Here is a 24225-nt window from a genome sequence, read left to right as displayed (position 1 = left end):
GTCATTTAAAATGCATTTTGACCAAGTATTTTTAGGTCAAGCTCTACCTTTCTTAATATAGACCAAATTTAATACACCAACTCTCCTAACTCGGTGGAAGGCTGACACTTTGTGTGATTAGGCCATTGAACGCAGCTCTCTAATCTTATATGCCACATGAGATACTCCAATCTTTTTATGTATACACTCATTATGTATTTTGTCTTTTAAGTTTAGAGACACTCATCCACCTACGTATCCTCATCTCTGCAACACTTAACTAAATTTTATACTTCTTTTTTAATGGCCAACATTCCACATCATAAAAGCATTCTAGGTCTTACCACTAACTTATATATAAACATTTCACCACTAACTTATATATAAACATTTTACTTAGGTTTGAGAGGTACTTTTCTATCACACAACAAGTCTGATACATTATTCCACTTCAACTATCCAACTTGAATTTTACTAATGGTATCCCTATCTATTTCACCTTTACTTTGAACAATATACCTGAGATATCTAAAATGTCCACTCTTTTTAACGACATGATCACGTAAAGCCATAATCCCACAACTAAATCTATTAATGCTAAAATTACACTATACATAGCTAGTTTTAGATCAACTTAAGTGAAAACCTTTAGACTCTAAGGTTTACCTAAGTAATTCAGGTTTTCCTTCTACTCCCTCTCTAGTCTTATCAATAAGAAGAATATCATCAGCAAAAAGCATACACCATGGTGCACCCTCTTGCAAAAGTCTAATAAGAACATTCATGACTAAGGTTAAAATGATATGGGCTTAAAGTCAATTCTTGATGTTGTCCAATTCAAATAGGAAAATAATTGCACAAATCATCTTGTATTTGAATACAAGTAACAATTATTGCATACATATTCTTAATGACTTGACTATAAGAACTATTAACTCCTTTCTTTTTTAGAACTCTTCATAGCACTTCTCTTGATATTGTATCATATGCTTTCTCTAAATAAATAAAAATCATATGTAGATCCTCCTTACTCTCTCCATATTTCTCCATCAAAACTCTAAACAAATGCATAGCTTCCAGAGCAAACCTACCTGGCACGAATTCAAACTGATTTTACGAAATATATGTTCAATTACTCTCTCCCATAATTTTAATATATGACACATGAACTCAATTCATTTATAATTTGCACACTCTTGTGTGTCAACTTTATTCTTAAAAATAGGAACCAACATACTCCTATTTCACTCATATGATAGTTTTTTAGTCTTCAAATTAATATTAAAAAGCTTAAAAAAAAAATCTTTAATCTCCTACGCATGTTCACACTTCTTTTCGAATACCATTAGGTCCAACTATTTTTCAAATTTTATTTTCCTTAAATCCTATCTAACTTCAGTTTTACTAATAATACGATAAAAATAAAATTCTCTATTTTCATTTAGGGTGTTAAGGTCACTAAAGTTAATCATATTCTCACAATATTCATTAAAAAGCTTATCGAAATGCATTTTAAAATGCAAGATATTTGAAAATTTTAGTGTTCGGTTTGAAAAAGGAATGTATTGTAAGATTTTAGTTAATTATTTTGTCACTCTGTAGTTCATGTTTGATGCATTAAAAATTCGTGTGTTTTCAACCAAATTCTTAATTACACCGACTATTGCCAACCACCATCCCTGCACCCCCACTCCCCCTTTGGCACCTACCGCCACCATCGCTGATATCAGCTATTACAAATATTGGATTTTACATTGTATTTATTTTACTCCAAGCGAAATAGAAAAAAAAAATTGTCACTTTTTTATCTTACACTTATCCAAACAACTCCAAATGTTATAAATACAATGTATTTCTTTCAAACTATATTCTATTTTAACAAAGGACAATTTTTTTTCTAACAAGGGTACAAATTATGTATTTTTAATATTTTCACAATTTTTTTCATCCGTGCTTGAGATTGATATTGCTAGTTTTAAACTTTTTTTTTTTAATTTGTTATTTTAGAAAGATAAAATATAAGATAATAAAAAAAATTTACATTTTACAGACCTAAATTTCATATTCTAAAAAAGTTAAATGATTCATTTATTATCAACTATCAATACAATTAATATTTATATTTCAATATTAGTGAATAAAATATCATTAATTCATTGATCTCCAATTATACTTTACAATCTATTTTTTATAATCTTCAAGCATAAAAAGTTTTTTAATTTATATTCTATTTAACTTAAAATAAATTCTAAAATTTTTAATTCATCATGATGAACTTTAATTATAATATTCAAATAGATTTTATTTTGAGTTACAAAGAGAAGGACAATAAATATTAATTATGCTTTTATTTTAATAAAAAAATAGATGATTATAATAATAATATAAGAATAAATTATCTTGTATTTTCTTAGCAAATCAAAATGCCAATAATGGTATAGCTTTTTTATGCTAGAAATAAAATAAAATAAAAGAAGCGCTAATTCAAAAAAAAACATTAGTTTATAATAAAAGTAATATGGATTGATAGCAGACTTAATTTTTAGACCAGAAAGGAAACCGACTGCTCAGTACCAACCTATGAAGTAACCATCTCAACCTAATAAAGCTCAAGAGAAATCCAAAACTACAAATCAATCTATTCAAGGCCGACCAAGGGAGTGATTGGTGGAGATGAACAAAAGTCAGAACATTTTAATAAGATTGATTTTTTTTTTTGGCAGGTTAAGCGACTTTGTGGGACCATATAGGAGGCACGAATGACCTCAACCGCCATGCCACAACACGGGCAAAATTTTGACATTTTTATTTCAATTTAAGTTGGGCGTATTTTAGGATTATGATTGTTTAATAAGGAGTTATTTGATTAGCTAAAAAAAATATAGAATGGAAGGTAAAAGAAGTGCATCGTGTTTGAATATTTTTTATTTGGTTGGATGAATGTAAAATAAATGTTGGTGATTGCTTTATTTGTTTGATTTTAAGTAAAATGAATGGAATATAAAGTTCAAAAATGATAGTGGTTGATGGTTGACATTGTCAGCGATTGCCAATGACAGTGGAAGTGATGATTGGCGATGGAGGGTGGAGTGGCGGCTGACAGCCGGTGATGGCGACGATGGGTCACCAATGATGGTGGTGGCTGTGGCGAGTAGTGGTAGATGACGACAACCAATAACAAAGGGTTGTCAGCAAAGGTGGTGGTCGATGGCATCGGTCATGGTGTGGTGGTGGAAGATGATGGCGGTAGAGGATGGCAGCAGTGGTTAATTGTAAAAGCGCCCTAGTGGCGATGATGATCGGCAATGACATCAATGGTAAGATAACTTGTGGAGAAAAAAAATTTCTATCAATATTAGGTAGTTTTCATTAAAAAAGAAATAAGAATACTTTACACTATAATTAGAATACTTTATATACAGTGCATTTCTTTTTCAACTTATTTAACATCAATATTTTTAAAACTTTTTTATTTGGAATACTTTAAACACATTTTTTCTCCAAACCAAACAGCGCCTCTAAATGAAATAATTTGTTTTATTTTATATTTGCGATTTTGAAATACTATATAACAATAATTAAAACCCAAAAAATATTTTAAATGAAGTATAGTGATTCATAGATTAAAAAAATAAAATGATGAAAGTTACAATCTATTAAATATATTTTTTCTATCATCAATTTGTGCAAATCAAATTAATCTAATGCAAATCAAGTAAGAAATATTAGTCTAGGGATTACTTTAGGAAAAATCTAGTTATTGTAGAGTTTATACTGTAATTTCTTTTCAAATTATAATGAGTATTATATAAATATTTTTTAATTCAGGTGGCTTCATTTGTACAACCAAGTATTATTCTAAGAAAGTTTTTTATCAGCTTAACCTAAATCCTAACTCAATTGATCATTTAAGTCAAATTAACCCAACCTAATCTTAATCTATTGAACCCATAAAACCTAAATTGACCTCTATATGGTTAACTAAACAATATTAACCGGCCCATCCGAAGCCTAATCCTAACAACTAAGCACTTGGGACTCCAATTAGCCAAGTTTAGTCTTAAAACTCTTAGCTACCCCTATTCTTATGACTATAGTAAAGACTCTCATGGCTAACCAAACCCAAGTTGTGGTCCAATAAGAACAGCTAAGCTCAAATGAGCCTAAACTACCCAACAAAATCCAATCCTTCTAAATTAACCTTGTGGGTTCTTGGCTTTGTTCCTAAGCTATCCTCAAGACCTTATCAAGCCATTTAGGGGTTCATATCAAATGCCTATGATAATTTGGTCCATGACCAAATACTTTAATCACTTATTGCATCTAATTGGCTAATTATATATCACCCCATGTATTAAGGTATATATTAGCATGATCTTACACCCCCAATTGAGTATTCTAAGTATGAATAAATCATGACCAATCCCTATATCCATAATCCTTTCTTGAACCACCTTAACAATCCATACCAAATATTAGGCAACAACCTATATAAACTATAGAATTTACTTGCAAATTTTAAAACTAAGTATTATAATTAGAACACCCTTGTGCACTCTAACAAGGTATCTCTAATAAAAAGACCTATTCAAGAACGAAGAACGTGGCGGTTATGGTGAAAACTAAGGTGCTAACAAGCCAAAAGGAAGGTCCAAGCATTCTCATAAAGTATTAACAAAGCCACCTAAATGATTTGGCTCAAAATCATAGTTGATATATAACTCCCAAACCTAAAGCTTTATGTTCTAGATGATCAAGAGCACACAGCACCCCATAATCATAGGAATGAGGTGCACCAACTTATATAGTGTCTTGAACTACTAGACTTTGTCTTTTAAATCATCAAAACTGACTAAGGGATGAAAAAAAAATCACCCCTTTAAAGATAGCCTATACACATGTTAAATGAAGATAGAATATATCTTTAGTAACCATTAGATCTCAGTTTTTTTAATCCAACGATTATGATTGAATCATATGACATTTTTAGAATGAATATATATGTTGTATTTAATTAATTCTTTTTCCAATGCTCTAAATGTTGCTTAAGTAAAAAAAAAAAACTATTGCTTAAGCACAAATTAACAATCCTTGCACTCTAATGTATGCATTCATTTATAACCCTATCATGTGAGATGTACGCTCCATACAATAACTAATCAAATGCTACTACAACATATTGTAATCTTTATCACATGTTTTTCAATTATTAGAATGTTTCCTTTTGTTTCCATATTTGAAATTTAAAACTCAAATCATGTCACGTAGGTTGCTGAAGATGTAGTCCAATTAAATAAGTTTTATATATTAAACCAATACCAATTTTAGTTTGAAAACCCATAACTAATAAAAATAAGGAATGTAAATTAAATGGCATTTTTGAAGAAAATTTTATATTTTATAAAACAAATCATATTTTGGAAAATAAAATTTATTTGAATACTTTCTTGAATTTTAATAATTTCTAAATTCCTTAAATGATTAAAAAAAACTCTAGACATATTTTCTAAAAATATGAAAACTTGTTTTATACAAAATTTCATACTTTTGAAAAATTTTAAATTAATTTCATAATTTTATTCATGCATTATATATAGGGGAATTTATATGCCTACCACTTAATACATATCTAACACTTAAAAGTCACTATTTACTTAAATAACATTTATAATTTTATATGATATCTAATACTCCACAACTAATAGTGCAACAAAATGATACATCAATTCCTCACGTGTTCAAATGTCTAGACCAACCAAAGAAATATTACCATGTGAATCCCCCGCCGTTCTGTGGCTTCGTAGCTCTTGATTAGTCATTGAAGTTTTGTCTATACGACTTCATAGTCCTCGAGTAATCATCAAATGCCCTCTCATCTTCATGAAGACATGAACTCTAATAGATGCCTTCTCACTTCACTTCAACTTTGAAATGATCGAAACATTTGAAATCGGGATGGAGAGTTTGAATATTCATATGTGATGAAGTGGGAGAAGACAAATTCAAGAAGGGAGAGGGCTTTGTGTTAGGGCACTCACTCTCGTGAAGGATTTGACATATTGGTTTATGAAACTATTAGTTATCTCAAAAATTTTAGATGTTATTAAAGTAAATAGTCACATTCTAGTTTGTAGTGCTAAATATGTAAATAGAAAGGCATGGAGAGATAGGCATATAAATCCTCTCATATACATTTCTTATATTTTGTAAATAAAAAATTATAAATAAAACTCAAATAAAATTTTTAAAATTACAAACATCATTTTAATGCATTGCATTTCATTTCAAACCATTTGAAAGCTTGTGATGTAACCTTGCATAAATGCAACATCATTTACCATACATATAGTAAATAAATCTTAAATAATTTTTTTAAAATTATATGAGTCATTTTAAAAGCAGATTTATATGAAAGATTACAATTATATTTGAAAGAACTTGTGAAAACTATTATATACATGGAAATCCTGAGATTGAGAAAAAAATGGTTGTGCAGAGTCTGAGCAGGAAGAACCGTTCGGACATGTGAGTGTGCATATTTGTATACGGTGTGTATTAAATTCTTGTACACACTGTGTACTCACAATCCGGATTGTTCTTCATGTTCGGACTCCGCACAAAATAATTTCTCAAAATTCAAAAGAATGAGGGCATTTTTTTCAATTTTCTTTTAACTAATAATTATGCCAAAAAAACACATAATGTTTTTTCATGTAATTAACAAAAACATAGGATTTTTAAATGTTGATATTAAAAAAAAAACCTTTAAAAAATTTAACTCAATTGCCTTGAAAAAAAAGAAAGAGAAAGCCAAAAATCAACGAAATTTAATTTGGTCTGGTAACCTGATATAGCTTTACATTCAGTGAGGAGTAAACAGGCGACACGTGTTCTCACTATTTACCGCGCGGCCCGACAATCCGACCCGGAACGGACCTGAGAGTTTGTGTATTACTCGGTATTGCTAGGTATTGGTCGATTTTGCTCGACAAAAACGAAAAATACCATTCTGTGAAGGCCAATACCGAGCAATATCGAGTTCTTTTAGGTATTAGTATTTACAGAGCGGTATTTCTCGTTATTGTCAAGCAATACCGAGTAATACCTAGAAATACACTAACATAGTAATCCCGGATTCCGGTGCGAGACAGGTCATCGGGCTGCACGGTAAAGAGTAAAAGCACGTGGCGACATATTATTGACTACCGAACGTAAAGCTACATCAGATCACCTGAACTAATAATTTTTCCCTCAGGGTTTTCAAGTGGCTATGATCTAAATTTATTATTATTACCGTCTATATTTACTCATCTTCCAAGTAGCATCTAAACAGAGCCAAAGAGTTGACTCCTATGACGAAAGAATGCTAGGAAAGAATGCTCGTCTTTCTTCTTCCTTTATATATACGTCGTCTACTACTCTCTAAATGATCTCGACTCTCGAGCTGCGAGCCCACTGTCCTGACATTTCAACAAACAAATTCTCTCTCTCTCTCTCTCGAACTCGACTTGCTCTCATGCTCGCGGTCTAGAGCCAACTCCCGAGGTTTCCTGCAGGGAGAACTCTCTGGACGCCTAAATCCCTCTCACCCTTTTTGTCCAGTCGATGCCCTCTGATAGCCCGAACGATTCCCATCTTCCCTGTCATGGCGAACCCACCTCAGCCCCCGCCTGACGGAATCACCGACGATTTCTTTGAGCAGATATTCTCGATGCCCGGATACACGACAGGCGATGGAAGCCTCGCAGGCGGCGACGGAAGTTCGGTTCCTGGGATCGTGCAGCAGTTTAACTCCGGAGACGGTTCTTCTCCTGGTACTTTCTCAGTGTTTCCTCTTGGGCTCAGCTTGGAGCAGGGGAGGCCTGGCTTCGCCGTGGCAGAAGAGGGCTCTTGCGGCGGCGGCGGCGTAGGGAAGCGGCTCCGCGAGGGCGTTGAGGCGAAGACCTCGTCGGATGCGGTGAGCTCATCTTGCTTTTTCTTGAAGCCATCAATCATTCTCAGTTCCGCCATGTTACCGTTTTGATGCAGCTCTTTTGCTTGTTAGTAGATAGAAATGTTTTCAGTCGTTTTGTTTGGGAAAATGAAACCATACATTTGAGTAATTATGAACTTACTTTTAGAGCCGAATATTGATTTCTTACTATATCAAACTAAAGGACGGAATCTAGCAAATTCACTGTTTTTAAAAGCATGTTTTATTACTTCAAGCAACCCAAATGAACCCTAGAAGATGGAATGAGGCTAGGAAATTATGATATGCACTTGTTCTTTGGCAGGAAAGGGATTCGATTCAGTTACCGAGCTTGTTTCCCGCGTTCGGACACGTGCAGTCTCATCAAATCCGGCATAATTCTCCTCAGGTACTTTGTCGATAACTAATTATTGAGAAATTTTGTTGTATTTGTGGATAAATTTTCATATGTTAAATTGTAAATTCTGGAATTAAACTTATATGTTTAAAAAGTTGTAGGATAAAACATATTGGGGCAACCTGATCTTAAAAAAAGGATATTGTTATGCTAATTGAGTACCTCACCTGATATTAAGTTTTAAGTTGTAAAATAATCGCTTCTCAAAAGATTTGGTGGTTTTTTTCTGCGATAGATTCTTCATGGTCAATCATTGCAAGCACAAGTTGCTTCAGCATCACAAGTGCCAGCTCCCCGTCCAAGAGTGAGGGCAAGACGTGGACAAGCTACTGATCCTCATAGCATAGCAGAGAGGGTAATTTCATGCTTTCTTACTTGCATGCATATGTAACTTGTTTGCTGGAAGTTTTGCATTCTATTTGGCGTCTTTATTCTGTTTTACTTTACTAGGAGTTGGTACTATGAATATTTCTTCTATTTTTTTTAATGCCTGATGGCCTATCCTCGATGATTCGAGGTTTTTGCTATGCTTCATCTGGAGGAGACATGAATCCTGTTTAAAATACGCACCGCTAATTAGTGTTTGAGGAAAGTGCTCATTCTTAGTTTGTCCACACAAGCACATGCTTTCATATTTACTTGTTTTGACTATCAACATCAAAGTTTGAGATTTCAGATAAATCACAATTTGAAAGATCCTCTTTTGTGTTAGGTGATTGTGGTAGTTTGATGGATCATACATTGATGCATTATTGAAATTTGCTTTTGTAAACATCGCCCGATGTTTTTGACTTGTGTGCATTATGTAACATACATATTTTTTTCTAATATAAAACACGAGCAGAGTAACATGCACTAAGCATGTATTTGGATATTCTATAAAAATGAAGAAATAAACAGTGATGCCCCTAAGATCTTAACACGGTACAATATGCTGTCAAAAGAAGTTGCTGAAGATAAGCTTGATTGAAGATCAATCATGTGAGCTATAAACTTGTACAATCTAAACCTTGAGTGATTCCTAATTATTTTACAGTTTTGTTTGGCATCCATAATTGTATTGTTGGTCTTTTTGGACTACCTTGGTCATATTGTTCCTTCATCTGCATGTTTAACGAAGTTGTTATTTGTTACGAGTAGGGGTGCAAACGAGCCGAGTCGAGCTCAAGTATGGCCTTGTTCGAGCTCGACTTGCGAGCCAACTACCGAGATCGAACTCATGTCGAGCTCGAGGTCGACTTGCCAGGAGAATACAAGCTCATCAAGCTGCTCGTCAAGTCTGAGCTCCGATCCGTGTCCCTCGTCCGTTTCTTGCCCGCTGTTTTGATTCCTGCTCGTCTTCCGTCTCGCCCGCGGTTTTGTTTTCTTGTCCGCTCGAGCTCCAATCCCGCTTCCCCCCACATGTGATTGTGCGAATCGTCTTCCCGTTTCGACTGTGATCCGGTTTAGTTTCGCGTCCGACTGCGATCCCTCTGCAAGCGATTCTATTCCGCCTTCCGCGAGCCGCTCGATGAGTAATTGAGTCGAGCAGAGGGCTTTTTGAAATCAAGCTCGATAAGCCCATCGAGCTCGAAATCCTATTCAAGCTCGACTCATCGAGCCCGTTAACGAGTCGAACTTGAGCCGGCTTATGAGTCAGCTTGACTCAGTTGCACCCCTAGTTATGAGGTTATTTTCCAAAATCATAAGAAATGGTTTTTGCATTTTGTTTGTTCACTACTAATGATTATTAGTTTCTTCAAATGATTACACAATGCTATGATGTATTAGAGTGTTGGCCGCATTGCACTTTAACCCATTCATGCTTAGATTTCGATCTGACAGGGAAGAGAAGTGATGGCTGTCTTTCTTTGAAATAAGGAAGCACAACAGCTACTTCCAAAGATTACAGCAGCTGTGCTAAAGGGAAGCAGTAGATAAATGGATTCAGTATGTCAGTTTATTGAGTGCAATAATGATGTAAAGAAAAGCAATAAACCATAGCAAAAATTGCGGGGTCAGAATATAAGATGCATATGGTTTCCCTCGTGTATACCTGAGTATGGAGAAGGATGATTGGGGCTGGGATGAGGTGTTGGGTTATCATATTGTTTATAATAAATAAACAAATGCGTCTTATGGACGATGGGTTAGTATTTTGGGAAGAAAAATGATCATAAAACTGTTCCCAAATAGTTGGGTTGGCAATGTCATCTTCCCTCCATACTTTCTAAGCTATTTTTTCAGAAGTTCTTTCAAAAGCTGCCATTACGAGTTCCAAATCCTGGGCATACTTAGTTCAAAACAGAAAGTAAATACGGATTCAGAAAGTAGATATTGGAAGATGTGGGATTTCTCAGTGGCATCATTTGCTTAAATATATTGAATGATTAGTTAGATGTAAAATACTCTGATATAAGAAGTTTAAGTTTTGTTAAGGGTTTCAATTTCTTAAAGTTTATGCTGTGTTGCAAAAAATCATTTATGCGTAGTGCCATATCACATCTTTTTAACTGGAAAGTTTTGCCTTAACAGAGTTAAAATCATGTTTTAAATGTTCCAATCTCTATTACATTAATTCAAGTAACCTTTTTATTGCAGAAGATGCATGATGTTGGATTATATGGGATGCCTTAAAGATTTTATGCCTAATCTCAAAATTTGTTCTGTTGGCATCGTAATATTTGCCTGCATTCTTCCTCATTGCTACTAATTTTATCACATTAGTTATAACATACTTTGAGATAATCTGTCCAATTTTTTGTCACGATAATTTGTTTTTGAAACAATTGGATTTATACAGCATAACATTGATTCTCTACATAGGCGATTTAATGAATAGCTAATATTTTCATTTTATGATTACTGCAGCTTTACTCTGTTTCTTTGAACTTGCAATGCATTGCATGATAATTTAGGGGTATGATAATATGAGAATAGTTATACTTCCAAATATCAGTTTCCTTCTAATCATTTTCTTTTCATGGCAGCTACGTAGAGAAAGAATAGCGGAAAGGATGAGGGCCTTGCAGGAACTAGTTCCCAATACTAACAAGGTCAACTTCTACAAATCTCTTTCGTTTATCATCTGTCTATTTAATTAAAATATGTCTTACACTCATCAAATGTAAAATTAGATCACTATAAAATTTGTCAACCCACTTTTTATCATTTGTTAATCCTGCTTTTGTATCATTTTAAAGATATGCTTTTCTATGCTGATATCAATGTTTTTGTTCCCTATGCAGACAGATCGAGCAGCCATGCTTGATGAAATAGTAGATTATGTCAAGTTTTTGAGGCTTCAAGTCAAGGTAAATAGGATCCCAATATTTTATGAATTGGCATAGATTTGTATCTTTGCATATCCCTTTTGCTGATAATATTCTTCTTGTTGATAAGACTTGAGAGGGAGCTGATGAAAAGCTTGAATTATGGAGGTCAACCTTAGAGTCAAAGATTTTTCTTTTTAGTTGTTCTAAATCCTAATACATGGAGTGTAATTTTAGTATAATAGATTTAATGGTGGAATTTTGACATTGGGTGATCAAGTCATTAAAAAGATCTAATCGAGTCTATTGTTCAAAGCGATGGTGAAATAGAAGGGGGGTATTATTAGTAGAATTCAAGTTGGATGGTTAAAGTGAAGGAATGCGTTGAGCCTCTTTTGTGATAGAAAAGTACCCCTCAAACTTAAGGGATATTTTATTAAATGGTGGTGAGACCTACAATGATTTATGTTGCAAAATATTTGTCATTAAAAGAGAAACATAAAATTAAGTTAAGTGTTGCAGATATGAGGATACTCAGTTTGATGAGTGACTTTATACTTAGAATATGAAATGAGTATATATGTGAAAAGGTTGAAGTAGTTCCAGTGCCAGATAAGATTAGAGAGTCATCTTAGATGATTTGGTTACTTAAAACATTGGCCTTCCAATGACCCTGTTAGGAGAGTAGATGTGTTAGATACAACCTATGTTAATAAAGTTAGAGGTAGACCTAAAAAGACTTAGTTAGAAAGTATTAAAAAAATATCTTTTTTTAATTAGATTTAAATGAGAATTTGATACTTAATAGGACCTAATGGAGAAAAATGATTCATGTAACCAACCCTACATAGTGTGATAAAGGCATGTTGTTGTCATTGTTGTTGTTGTATAGATTTGTTTCTAGATTTTTTTCAGCCTTGCAGATTATTGAATAATCTATTTTTTAATCATATCAATTTTCTTAATTTCATATATTATATCCATAAGAGCCACCATAAAAGTTCAAACAAAAATGTTCACCACATTATGGAGCGCTGCATGAGCATTAAATTATGGAAATACTAAGCGTTGAATTCATTACTTAATTGATCCACAGTCTTAGACATGCTAAGAAGTCTCTTGTGCAATTCTAATGCTTTTTATTTAATAGATGTTATGGACATTAATAAAGTAGTAATTCAATGGATTGCTGATGCGGTCTGCATTTCGCATCTGGTTCCAACATTCACATGTTTTATTTTTTGCCATTGGCTAAAACTCTTCATGACCTTTAGTGTTTTAGCGAGTGTAAAAATATCAGAATTGTCATAAGTTCAAGAAATATTCTTCTGCATATAGCACGTACCTTGCAAGTATAACCAACTGATATAAAGTCACAGTAAGCCTCTCTTATCTGCCCAAGATATGCGGAAAGTATCTGATTTTGTTTCATACTAATCTGTTGCTGGCAATTCCGAAGTTTTTGTAATCAGTCTGTCAACATGGAATCATTAGTTGTTATATGAAATTATGGCTTCGTTTGGGATGGCTTTCTTACTGCTTCTTTAAGCAGCTTTCTAGTGATTTATAAAGTTCTGTGCTCGGCTGGAAACCACCTGATTCCGTAACAGTTGAAGTTGTCAATCTTGTTACCCATATTTTCTTTGTAAATTGTTTTAGCATCTCCTTAAATGTTCATTTCTAATGATCGTCGCAAGTGATTTGTATCTCACAATACATTTTAATCTGTTTTCAAAATGGCAGGTTCTAAGCATGAGCAGACTGGGCGGTGCAGGTGCTGTGGCACAGCTGGTAGCTGATATTCCACTATCACAAACTGAGGTAATAAGCAAATATGTTGAATAAACATTACATCGTATGAAGCATGAATAGCTTAATATTTCACAATTCACAAATATATTTATGCAAATGTACTTTGTTTAGTAGGATTCACAACGCTTGCTCTAAACTTAGGCTTCGTTTGGGATGGCTTTCTTACTTCTTCTTAAAGCAGTTTTTTAGTACAAAAGTTTTAATTTTTGTACTTGAAAATTGCTTTAAGAAACAGGAAGAAAGCCGTCTCAAACGAAATCTTAGCTAAACTGCACTTGCTCTAAACTTAGCTAATCTACATATAAATATTCTTGTAATATGTATTGGATTTCGTATTAGGGAGACAGCAGTAGTGATGGAAGGACCAAGCAACAGGTTTGGGAAAAATGGTCGACCGACGGCACCGAACGGCAGGTAGCAAAGCTTATGGAAGAAGATGTGGGGGCAGCAATGCAATTCCTCCAGTCCAAAGCTCTCTGCATGATGCCCATATCCCTTGCAGCTGCCATCTACCACACACAGCACCAGCCGGAAAATCCTTCAGTGAAGAACGAACCTAACACACCGCCGTCGTAGGGCGGCGAAAGTTAAGCTACCTAACCACTTAGCCACGCTTATTCCAGGATGATCCTCATAACAGGTCTGAAGGAAGACCCTTCCCGTGTATCTTGCCACTTTCTTAACTTTTTTTTACTTGTCAAAGGTGGTGTGATTGCAAGAGTCAAGCAGAGGACAAAAGGAGACTCCACTTACAACTGTCTCCACATTCTCTGTCTTTTTCTCAGTGCTACCTGAAGTGCTCACTGGGGCATTGAGGGAGCCCACTCCACTCCCTATTTTTGGCCCTGTGGGGCTCTGGTGCACTAACTTGCCACCTTTTTTTTTTTAATTTCTGGTATGGGGTTTTACTCTTATTCGATAGTGGGATGGGGGACCTTATAAAAGTTAATTATGGGTATAAAATTAAGCATGCTTCTTGTTAAGAAAATGAATGGATGATTATGAAGATGATTATTGTTAATCATATATTTTTGTATATATCTATAGTCTATTCCATGTTGGATAGTTGAAAGTATTGATGGTGCACTCGTCATGCTTGATAGTGGACTATGTATCTGGATGAATTATTTTGTGCGGACGCTGAACGCCGTTTCATAGCCTAATGAAAATGCACCATGTCACTTATACTCGGTACTACGGCTCGGTACTTATCGGTATTGAGCTCGGTACTGGATGACGTAGCTGCACCTGATTGGCTTCTGGATGGTAAGCTGTGTCCATACATAATAATCTCTCATGCATATGGGGGTTTGGCAGTGGAGCTTTCTTTAGACTTTTTTATAAAAAAATTTAGTTATATAATTTAGTCCACTGGATAATAAAGACAATCATGCAATTGTTGAAGCCTTTGCTCACTAATTTGACTCCCCTTTCTCACCAACTACAACTGTAATGTGGTGCCCAAATTATGGCATGTGAACTTGTTGTCTTTTAAGAAGATTGATGTTATTTGCTTACTTTTTTTTTTATTCATTTCGGTTCTCTTTCTTGCTGCCAGAAATCTCTACCTTCATAGTACTTTTTTGTTGAATTAGTATCTAATTAACAATAGCATTAACATCTCTCTTTAGAGAAATTATTCTATGTTGGCATCGAACATCATCTGGAGACCAACTAGAATGAGTCATGTCGGTACCGTGGCTTGATACTACTCGGTACCGCAGTTTAGTACCGCTCGATATCGCAGCTTAGTACTACTCGATACCACACTCGGTATTGCTGACGTAACTCATTTTGGTTGGTCTTCGAATGTAGAGCTGCGTTCAACACCCGCACAGAATAATTTCTCCTCTCTCTCTCTCCCTCTCTACTGGTCTTTTTGCGCCTTTTTTTTATCTCTATTAATTCTTGTGAGTGAGACTAACAGATCAACAATAAGTTGAGGCTTCATGAATTTTTAGTCGTCAAAATTTAATTTTTTGAATTTAAGAATATAATAGTTCTCCTTCAAGTTGAATTTATTCTGAAATGATGAAAGTTTTAGAAGAAAATTGAAAATAAATAAAATTAGGTTAATGTAGAAGATTGTCATAATATCAATTTCAATTTCAATTCTATGATTTATTTGAAAAATTTACTAAAAAAACAATTAAGTTAAGCTTAATTTTTTTTGTTTATTTTAAGATCAGTGTAATATATGAATAATTTGTATTATAATCTTAAGTTAAGGGGTTATTTGAATGTAACATGTGAGCATTTAAAATACATTGTAAATTAAATTTATTTAGAATACTCAGGATTATTTGGTTGGTTACAAAATAAATATAGAAAATTATTTAAGCACTGAGTTGGAAGTAAAACGAATCTTAAATTTATATTAATATATATTTTAAATACATATATTTGTATTAATATATTATTTTAATATGTATTTTTTGAACTATTTAATAAATTTAAGGAACAATGAGTTCGATGGGTTTCGTTGAGATTGATGTTACCAACATGGGTGCAAAATTGTTTGAGACTAATTGAATGTTAAAGGCGCGACTCGTGAGCACATGAAGAGCCAAAGATCGTGAGCGAGTATAGGGATGTTCACAAGTAGAGAGAGAGAGAGACAGATATTATTATGTATTGACTGATTTGTGCAGACGAGTATTGCTAGGTATTGCTCGATATTGCTCAGCAATAACGAAAAATATAATTATGTCAAAACCAATACCTAACAATACCGAGCAATATTCCAGTTTTGCTAGGTATTGCTCGGTATTACTATGTATTACTCGGCATTGCTAGATATTGGTCTTGGCAGAGCGGTATTTCTCGTTATTGTCAAGCAATACCGAGCAATACCTAGCAATACCCGAACATAGCAATACCAGGTTCCGGGTCGGGTCGTCGGGCCGCGCGGTAAAGAGTAAGAGCACGCGACAACATGTTATTGACGTCCGGATGTAGAGCTACGTCAGGTGTCTGTACCTAATAATTGTTCCCTTAGAGGACTATTTTGAATTTATTTTTACTTTAGACCAAATGCTTGAAAACTTAAAAGCCATGATAGTTGCTTTACTCCCACTCCTAAAGTCCTAATACAATAAAACAAACAATCCTTAATAAATAAAGCTTAAGAAAGTTGCACGTCCAACTATCAAGAAAAGAAAACAAATGCATTCCTCTTTTTTACTTTTTCTTTTTTTTTTTTAATAAAGCCAAAGTCCACTACATTAGCCATCAACCCTCACTAAAAAAAAAAATCTCATTATGGCAATTAATCTAAATTAAGGCTTCATTTGAGATTTTTTTTACTTCTTTCTAATAGAATCTTTTAGTACAGTTTTTTTAGAAATCAACAAAAAAATAATAGAAAAAAACTATCTCTACAGGAAAATAACTCATTTTTGGCAAAATTTTTGGCGAATTATTTTGCTCCGAAAGGCCTTTTTTGACGCGCGTCAAACCGGCGAAAATATTTCCGCCAAAAATGCTAATTTCCGATGGATTTTGGCCAATTTTCCGGCCAAAATATCTGCCGAAAAATGACGATTTTCATGTAGTGTATCCCAGATAACGCCTAAATCAAACTAAAATTATGCCAATAAAATAAACTCCTTTTTTTTATTTTCCATCTATTACGAATATATCTAATAAAATTTGTTTATTATTGGATCATATCTAAATTACATGATTAATTGAACCTTGATTGCCCCAACTAATATATCTTGCATTTAGTTGATACAATTTGATGCGATATGAATTAGGATTAGGGTTTTCTATTAAGATTAAAATAATGCATAGTATGCTCTCATACATAAGAAAATTTGAGTATTCATAGATTATTATTTATTAAAGAATTCATGTCATGATTATTCGTAGGGGTGTCAATTCGGGTCGGGTTTGGGTCAAACCCGGAACTGACCCAACACTATTCGGGTCAACCCGAACCCGACCCGTTTTTAAAAACGGGCCAGGTTTCCGAACCCAAACCTGACCCGATTCGGGTCCGGGTCAACTCGACCCGACACGGATGACCCGAAGTTGACATAAAATTGCTAGTTTTCGGGTCAAAAGGGGTCAATCTCAGGTTTCCGGGTCAAATATGAGTTTTTGTATCAATTTCGGGTCATTTTCATGTTGCTGGGAACCCGACCCGATTTTTAAAACGAGTTGATTTGTTGAACCCGAACCCGACCTATTTCGGGTCCGGGTTGACCATAACCCAGATTTTTCTGGGTCGGGTTCGGGCCATGTCAAAAATTGACACCCCTAATTATTCGATAAGTTTTAGGTTGGTTGTCGACTACCTAACACAACCTTCCACATTTCTCATCCATAACTTGGGACTTGACAACAACAATGTTAAATGAAGAAAAATGATTCATGTAGCAGACCCCACGTGGTGGGACAAAGACTTGATGTTGTTGTTGTTGTATAGATTACTATGTATAAACCAAACAAAAATTCACTTTTATTTTAATGTAAACATGCAATATTAATCAGTAAGCCCAAAAAAAAAAAGAAATAATCCCAAAATTTTGAAAATTTTAGCATGAACTTAGAAGCAAATAATGTGTGATCAAATCAAATAAATTTAATACAAAATTAAATTACTGCAATATAAAATTTTGATAAAATCAATACAATAAAATGTGCTACTACTAATTTTTTATTGCTTTTTCATTACTTAAAAGAAATTTTATTTTTTGAAAATTTACTTTTTATAATCAGAATAGTTAAATTTTTTTCCTCACAACAACCCCAACAAACCCTAATATAAATCAAAGTGGAGCTCAAAACTCTTTAATATTCTTAAAATTAATATAATATTAATTACTTATATATTGTACAAGTATTAAAACATTTTCCAAGAACTTTAAGCCCCATTCTCATATATTTTTTTATTAAAATATCTTAATCAACTGATAAACTTACACAATATAAACGCTTGTAAATAGAAAAGAAATTTACAAAGAATAATTTCAGTTTAAATTCTTTTATTTTAAGAGATTTATGCTCTATCATCAAATTTTTTTTATTTAAAAATAATCATTTATATTTTTAATATGAATTGTTAAACTAATATATTTGCGTGTGTGTTGGCGAATTATTGAGAGTTCACTAATATTTTATTATGCAATCGAAAATGTTTGTGTAAAATAGAATTCTGTTGCCTTTACCAGCAAGAATTTCTTCTCTTGCCATCAATTTCCTGCCTATAATATCTGGATATGGATATTCTTCGCAGCTGTCTTCCACTACTCAGAACAAATGTCTCTGTCAAAAAGATTTCTGTCAATCTTAACCATTCTTAATAATAAGAATTTTTCTTTTGCAGACTAATTTTCTTATAAACATATCTCAATTTTATCCAAAAAAAAAATGTCAAAGCCGAATAACGTGTTGTCATCAAAAGTAATTCAAATAAAGTGCTACGATTCTTCCTTTCTTCGGCACTTAAATACTGTTAAGAGTCAAATTATTATTTAAATTTAATAAAAATATTATTTTTTAGTTATAATCATATTTTTTAAAATTTATCTTTATCTTTTTTAACAGAGGTCAGATCTAATACATCTACTCTCATAACGAGATCATCCGAAGGTTGACGCTTTATGTGATCAAATCATCTAAGTTGTATCTCTATAATCTTATCTATCACTGGAGCTAAAGCTACTCCAGCCTTTTCATGGATATACTTATTTTTCATTTTATCTATAAGTGTAAAATCACTCATCCACCTAAGGAAAAGTTATTACGTCCGGACAAAAAATGAAAAATCTGGACGTATATCGAGCAATACCGAGTGCTCGGTACCGAGCTCCAAGTTACGTGGGATGATGTTATTGGTCTCTGGACACGTTCGGCGTCCGGACACAATAATTACTCTCCACCTAAGCATCATCATCTATGTTACACTTAACTTAATTTTATGTTTTTCTTTTAATATCCAATATTATGTACCATAAAACATTGCAAGTCTCGTCACATTCTTAAAAAAAAATTCCTGTAGCTTTGAGGGGTAATTTTCTATAAGATAATTGGTTCGATGCATTCCTCTACTTCAACAATCTAATTTGAATTCTAATAATAATATCTCTATCTATTTCACCACCATTTTCAATAATAGATCCAAGATATCTAAAACATGCACTCTGTTTAACGACTTGATATTTTTGTTAAAATTACACTCCATATATTCAGTTTTAGATCTACTCAAACCAAAATATGTATGTCTAAAGTTGACCTATATAGTTCATTTTTTTCAACTCTATTTAATTTTATCAACAAGAAGAATATCATTAGCAAAGAACATACACCAAAATACATCCTTTTACAAATGTCAAGTAAGAACATGAACGAAAAGAATATGAACAAAATCATCATTATAATTAAAAATAAATAAATAATTATAAATATTAAGCAAATCTAATTTTTAAAAATTTTCTTGCATGCTAAGTAGAAAAATGATTATCGCCTAAAAAATAAAGCTAATATATATATAATCTTCTTATAATTATGCAAAATAGTATTTACCCAACCAACCAGCAGACAATCTTCTATATTTGACTAAACTTTCCTCATTAAGCTTCAATAATCATCATATCAAATAAAAAATATATATATAATTAGGGGTGTCAATTTTGGGTCACGAGTCGGGTTTGGATCGAATCTGAAATTGACCCGGCATCATTTGAGTTTGGGTCAACCCAACCCGTTTTTGCAAACGTGTCGATTTTCTGAACTTGAACCTGACCCGTGGGACAACAGTCGACGGCAGCGGGTCAACAGCCGGTGGAACTCAAGCGGGAACGCCGGGAAGCGGGCTAGACGGAATGCAAACTTTGGCAGCTGGCCTCGGGAAGCTACGTATGCTACGCTGGTGGTTTGCCTCGAGACGCGATGCAATGTGACGCAGGCAGCTGGGACAAGAGGGCACTTAGGCCATGGGGCAACCGGGATAGACAAGTTTTTAGGTAAACCCTTGCCATTCCGAGTCATTCCCGAGTTCCCGAGCCAACCCGAACCCAAACCGGTTTTTCAAGTGGGTCAATTTTCCAGACCCGAACCCGACCCGCTTCATGTTCGGTTCAACCCAAACCCAAAATTTTGGATCGTTTTCGAGTCGGGTTCAATATTGACATGTCTATATATAGAATAAAGGCGTCAAAAAGATGGGGCTGTTTATGGCCGACCCATTAGGCAGGCTAGCTTTTTATGCAAGACTCCTTTTACATCTGAAAATGCCATTATAGCTTGCATTGGGCAGACTTTGCAAATTCTAGAATTGATGTGCCTAAAATTCCAAAACTTCCAATAAAAGTTCAACACGTGTTAATTCCTAACCAAGCAAAGAATGCAAATTAAGGTTTTGAAATCCAACCTAAAAGTGTGACTAAGCTTTCCTAAAATAAACTATCTTACCTATATTTATGATTTGAATCTGAACCGTTAAAATCACTTCTTTTGAACTTCAATCTGAACCGTTAAAATCACTTCTCTTATTACCAAGCTTAAAGCCTCAAACTGAACTTGAATCTAAAGTTGAATCTGCAATTGGATCTGAACCGTTAAGAAAGGGTTGATAAAAAATATTAGAAAAATAAAATTGAATATAAAAGAAAGAGCAGACAATAGATCTGAAGAATGAATATTTTTTAGGAACAAAATAAGAGCATAATTGACTTTTACAATTACAGCCAAGCAAAATTTTTTGGCCAATTTTATTTTTAAATAATAATTGTTTTTTTTTCTTCTATTTTTTGGACATTTGGCTGTTTGTTTTTCTTTCAATGAATTTATTTTAGGATTAATACAATTCAAATTATTTACATAAAAAAACTAGTTTCAAAATAAATTTAATGATTTTTAAATCCATTGTGATATAATTTGCATCAAAACATTTTTTCCACAATTTTTTTTTCTTAGCAACAATATATTAATTTTTTAGAGGATTTACATATATAACACCCGAATCATTTATTTTTACATATTTAACACAAATATTCTTATTTATATCATCTAGTACTTTGTTAATAGAGTTAATGAAATTCAATGGGTACTCATCATATCTCATAATGTTGGCCTATTGATGGAGCTATTATTCTGTGTGGATACTGGACGGTTCTCCCATCTGGTTAAGCGCTCGGTATACCGAGCAATGAGGTGATGTGATATTTTTTTATTGGTCTTCGGACTCCCTCTCTCTGTGAGCTTATATATGACTTTCTCTTCTACTTATTTTGTCATGTTGGCTGGGCCTATAAATGCCTTTGCCTTGAAAAATTATTATGCCTAGTTACCGAAAGGTATGGAGGCCAAATCAGAACGCACCACGTCATCTGATACACAATGATGAAATACAACGTATTGATGACGTGATGCATCCTGATTGACCTCCAGCTGACGTTCGATGAACTCACATAAGAATTTCGCCTTTGCCTACCAACTCCAATGCAATTTCCTCTCTTATTTATCCTCGAGAGATTTTTAGTAGAAAAGAATAGGAGAGCGAGAAGAAAGAGAAAAAAAAGGAAGATTAAGACGTGGGTGGAAGCATGAGGATGATATGTGAAAGTGGGATGAAACTAATTATGAAGAGTGATATAAAAAATGAGGTGTGAAATGCAATTAGGATATATATATATATATATATATATATATATAATGTAGTAAGAATTTGGAAAAGCATTCAGCCAAATGTCATTAATGAAGATTCTATCCAATTTAATATGAATCGGGGCATCTAATCTCTGATTAAACCAAGTGTAAAAATGACCAACAGCCGCAAGGTCAGTAACAGCAGTATTAAACACAAAGTTGTTTAACTCACCCAGTTTGCTCCAATGTAAAGGCGTACCTCCAACCTTATCAGCGGGAGACATACAGCAGTTAAAGTCTCCAATAATTGCCCATGGTAGTGAAATAGAAGTAGCAAGCCCAGCAGTTTGATTCCACAGAGACTGTCTTTCCGAGACAAAATTAGAGGCGTAAATGACAGAAATATAACAAATTTCTGTCTGGCCCCGAGAAATAACACCATGGATGATTTGAGAAGTAGAAAAAAGAGGTTTGAAAGTAACTCTCTGGGCATTCCATTTGATCCAAATGCGGCCCGGAGAGGAGTGAGCAAAATTGTTGCAAGATCCTTCATCAGGAAAGATCGAATGGGTGCGGGAAAACCAGTCGTCAGCCAGAGACTGAGCCGAAATTTTTGCTTCAAGAATGAATATCATATCCAAACTGAATTTTTTAACCAAAGACTTACAAGACAAAACTTTGGAGGCATTATTAAAACCCCGAACATTCCAGGAAGCTAATCTGGGGAGGGTCATTTATGTTTATTTTTGGTATTGTTAGCCTTTTTGGCTTGCTTGCTCCTAGTGTTTTTTGGACTGGATTTGGCATATGCTGAAGAGTGGCTAGAACTAGCACTGTGGGAAGGGGTGCTAGTGGAGGTATTTTCGGAGCAGGATAGTCGGATAGGATTCTCCTGGACCAAAAGAGAAGACAGGGGAGGGTCTTTGTAAGTGTTTTGAGAAGGGGAAGGAGGAGGTTGATGAGAAGGAGAAGGAGGAGGTTGGAAGTCCTGCTGTTCAGACAGAAGATCAAATTTATTGGTGGTAAGAATGATAGCAGACTTTTGAGGTGGAGGATTCAAGTCATTAAGAGGAGGGGGAGGATTGTCAGTTTGGGCAATATCAGAGGTGGGCGAATTGAGGTTAGGAATGGAGACGGGATGGACAGGGGGTTGTAGTAGAGGGGTGTGGGTTGGGAGAAGAGGAGGCGCAACAGCCTGAACAGCAGCAGAGGTAGAAGGTTTGCTAATGGCTTTGGAGTTTGGCGGCTGGCTAGTCCTTGGTCGGCGACTAGTGCTGCGGCCACGAGCAGTGGGAGGGAGGTTGGTCGATTTAGACGGTGGAGGGGGGTTTGGAGGTGGGTTTGGATTTTTTGGGCATTGAGAAGGGGAGTGGTATATAGAGCGGCAAAAATCGCAAGGGTTAGGCTTCCAGTCATAGAGAACAGAGAGGGGTGTCAATTTACCATCCACAGATAAAAAGATTTCATCAGGAAGAGGGTCAGAGCAATTGACCTGGACGCAAACCCTGGCGAAGGTTAATCTGGTCTTCGCCGCAGTCAGAGCATCCACCGCCAGGGGCACACCGACACAGCTTGCTATTTTCGAGATTCCCTCTGGAGTCCAGCAGGATAGAGGTAGGTTTTTAATCTTGATCCAGAGAGGGATGGAAGCAAAGTCTTCTCTTTTGGGAACAAAATCCGGCGACCATTTGGAGGATAAACGGTTTCCCGAAAAAGAACCACGGGCCGCCGGACCAGGCCATCTCGTAATCTTCAGGGGCCGAGAACTTTAAAAGAAAAAAACCGTCGTCAAGCGTTAACAGGGAGAGTTCCCCTTTCAGCTTCCATGAACGCTTGATGAGCGAGAGAAGAGCTTCATAGAAAGGTCTTTTGCCTAAGGAATACCCAACCAAAGATAAAGACCACTCAGGAGCACCAGCATCGAACTGCGACTGAGTAAAAAAGGCGGTGAAGTTTTTTGTTGGGTGATGAGCAAGCGAGTTAGAGAAATCATGAGAGACGGGCGTTTGAGAAGATAAAAGCAGCTTCCAGTGAAGGAGATCATTGGGGAGAGGTGTCAAAGAAGCGGCAGAAGAAGATGAGGGAAGAGGGGGGAAAACGGAGGAGGACATCCTGCAAAGGAGCCCTCCTCAGGCGGCGGCAAGACACACACAGAACGACATAAATTCTAATATTTTAAGCATGCTAAGCCCCTAAAATTATTTAAATTATAGGTGGTA

General features: G+C 34.7%; 1 protein-coding gene across 1 annotated transcript; it reads left to right on the top strand.

Annotated features, from left to right (window-relative positions):
- Positions 1-7320: 7320 nt before the first annotated feature.
- LOC110095526 (transcription factor UNE12) lies at positions 7321-14487 on the top strand. The gene is made up of 7 exons (XM_020821109.2): positions 7321-7936; positions 8256-8339; positions 8584-8703; positions 11318-11383; positions 11576-11641; positions 13343-13420; positions 13751-14487. Exons 1-7 carry the CDS (start codon positions 7625-7627, stop codon positions 13985-13987), a joined length of 963 nt encoding a protein of 320 aa, XP_020676768.1. The 5' UTR covers positions 7321-7624; the 3' UTR covers positions 13988-14487.
- The last annotated feature ends 9738 nt before the right edge of the window (positions 14488-24225 follow it).

The sequence above is a fragment of the Dendrobium catenatum genome, unplaced genomic scaffold (assembly GCF_001605985.2).
Source record: "Dendrobium catenatum unplaced genomic scaffold, ASM160598v2 fragScaff_scaffold_827, whole genome shotgun sequence".
NCBI classification, from domain to species: Eukaryota; Viridiplantae; Streptophyta; class Magnoliopsida; order Asparagales; family Orchidaceae; genus Dendrobium; species Dendrobium catenatum.
Note: the sequence above shows the minus strand (reverse complement) of the source record. Positions and strands in the feature narration are given on the sequence as shown.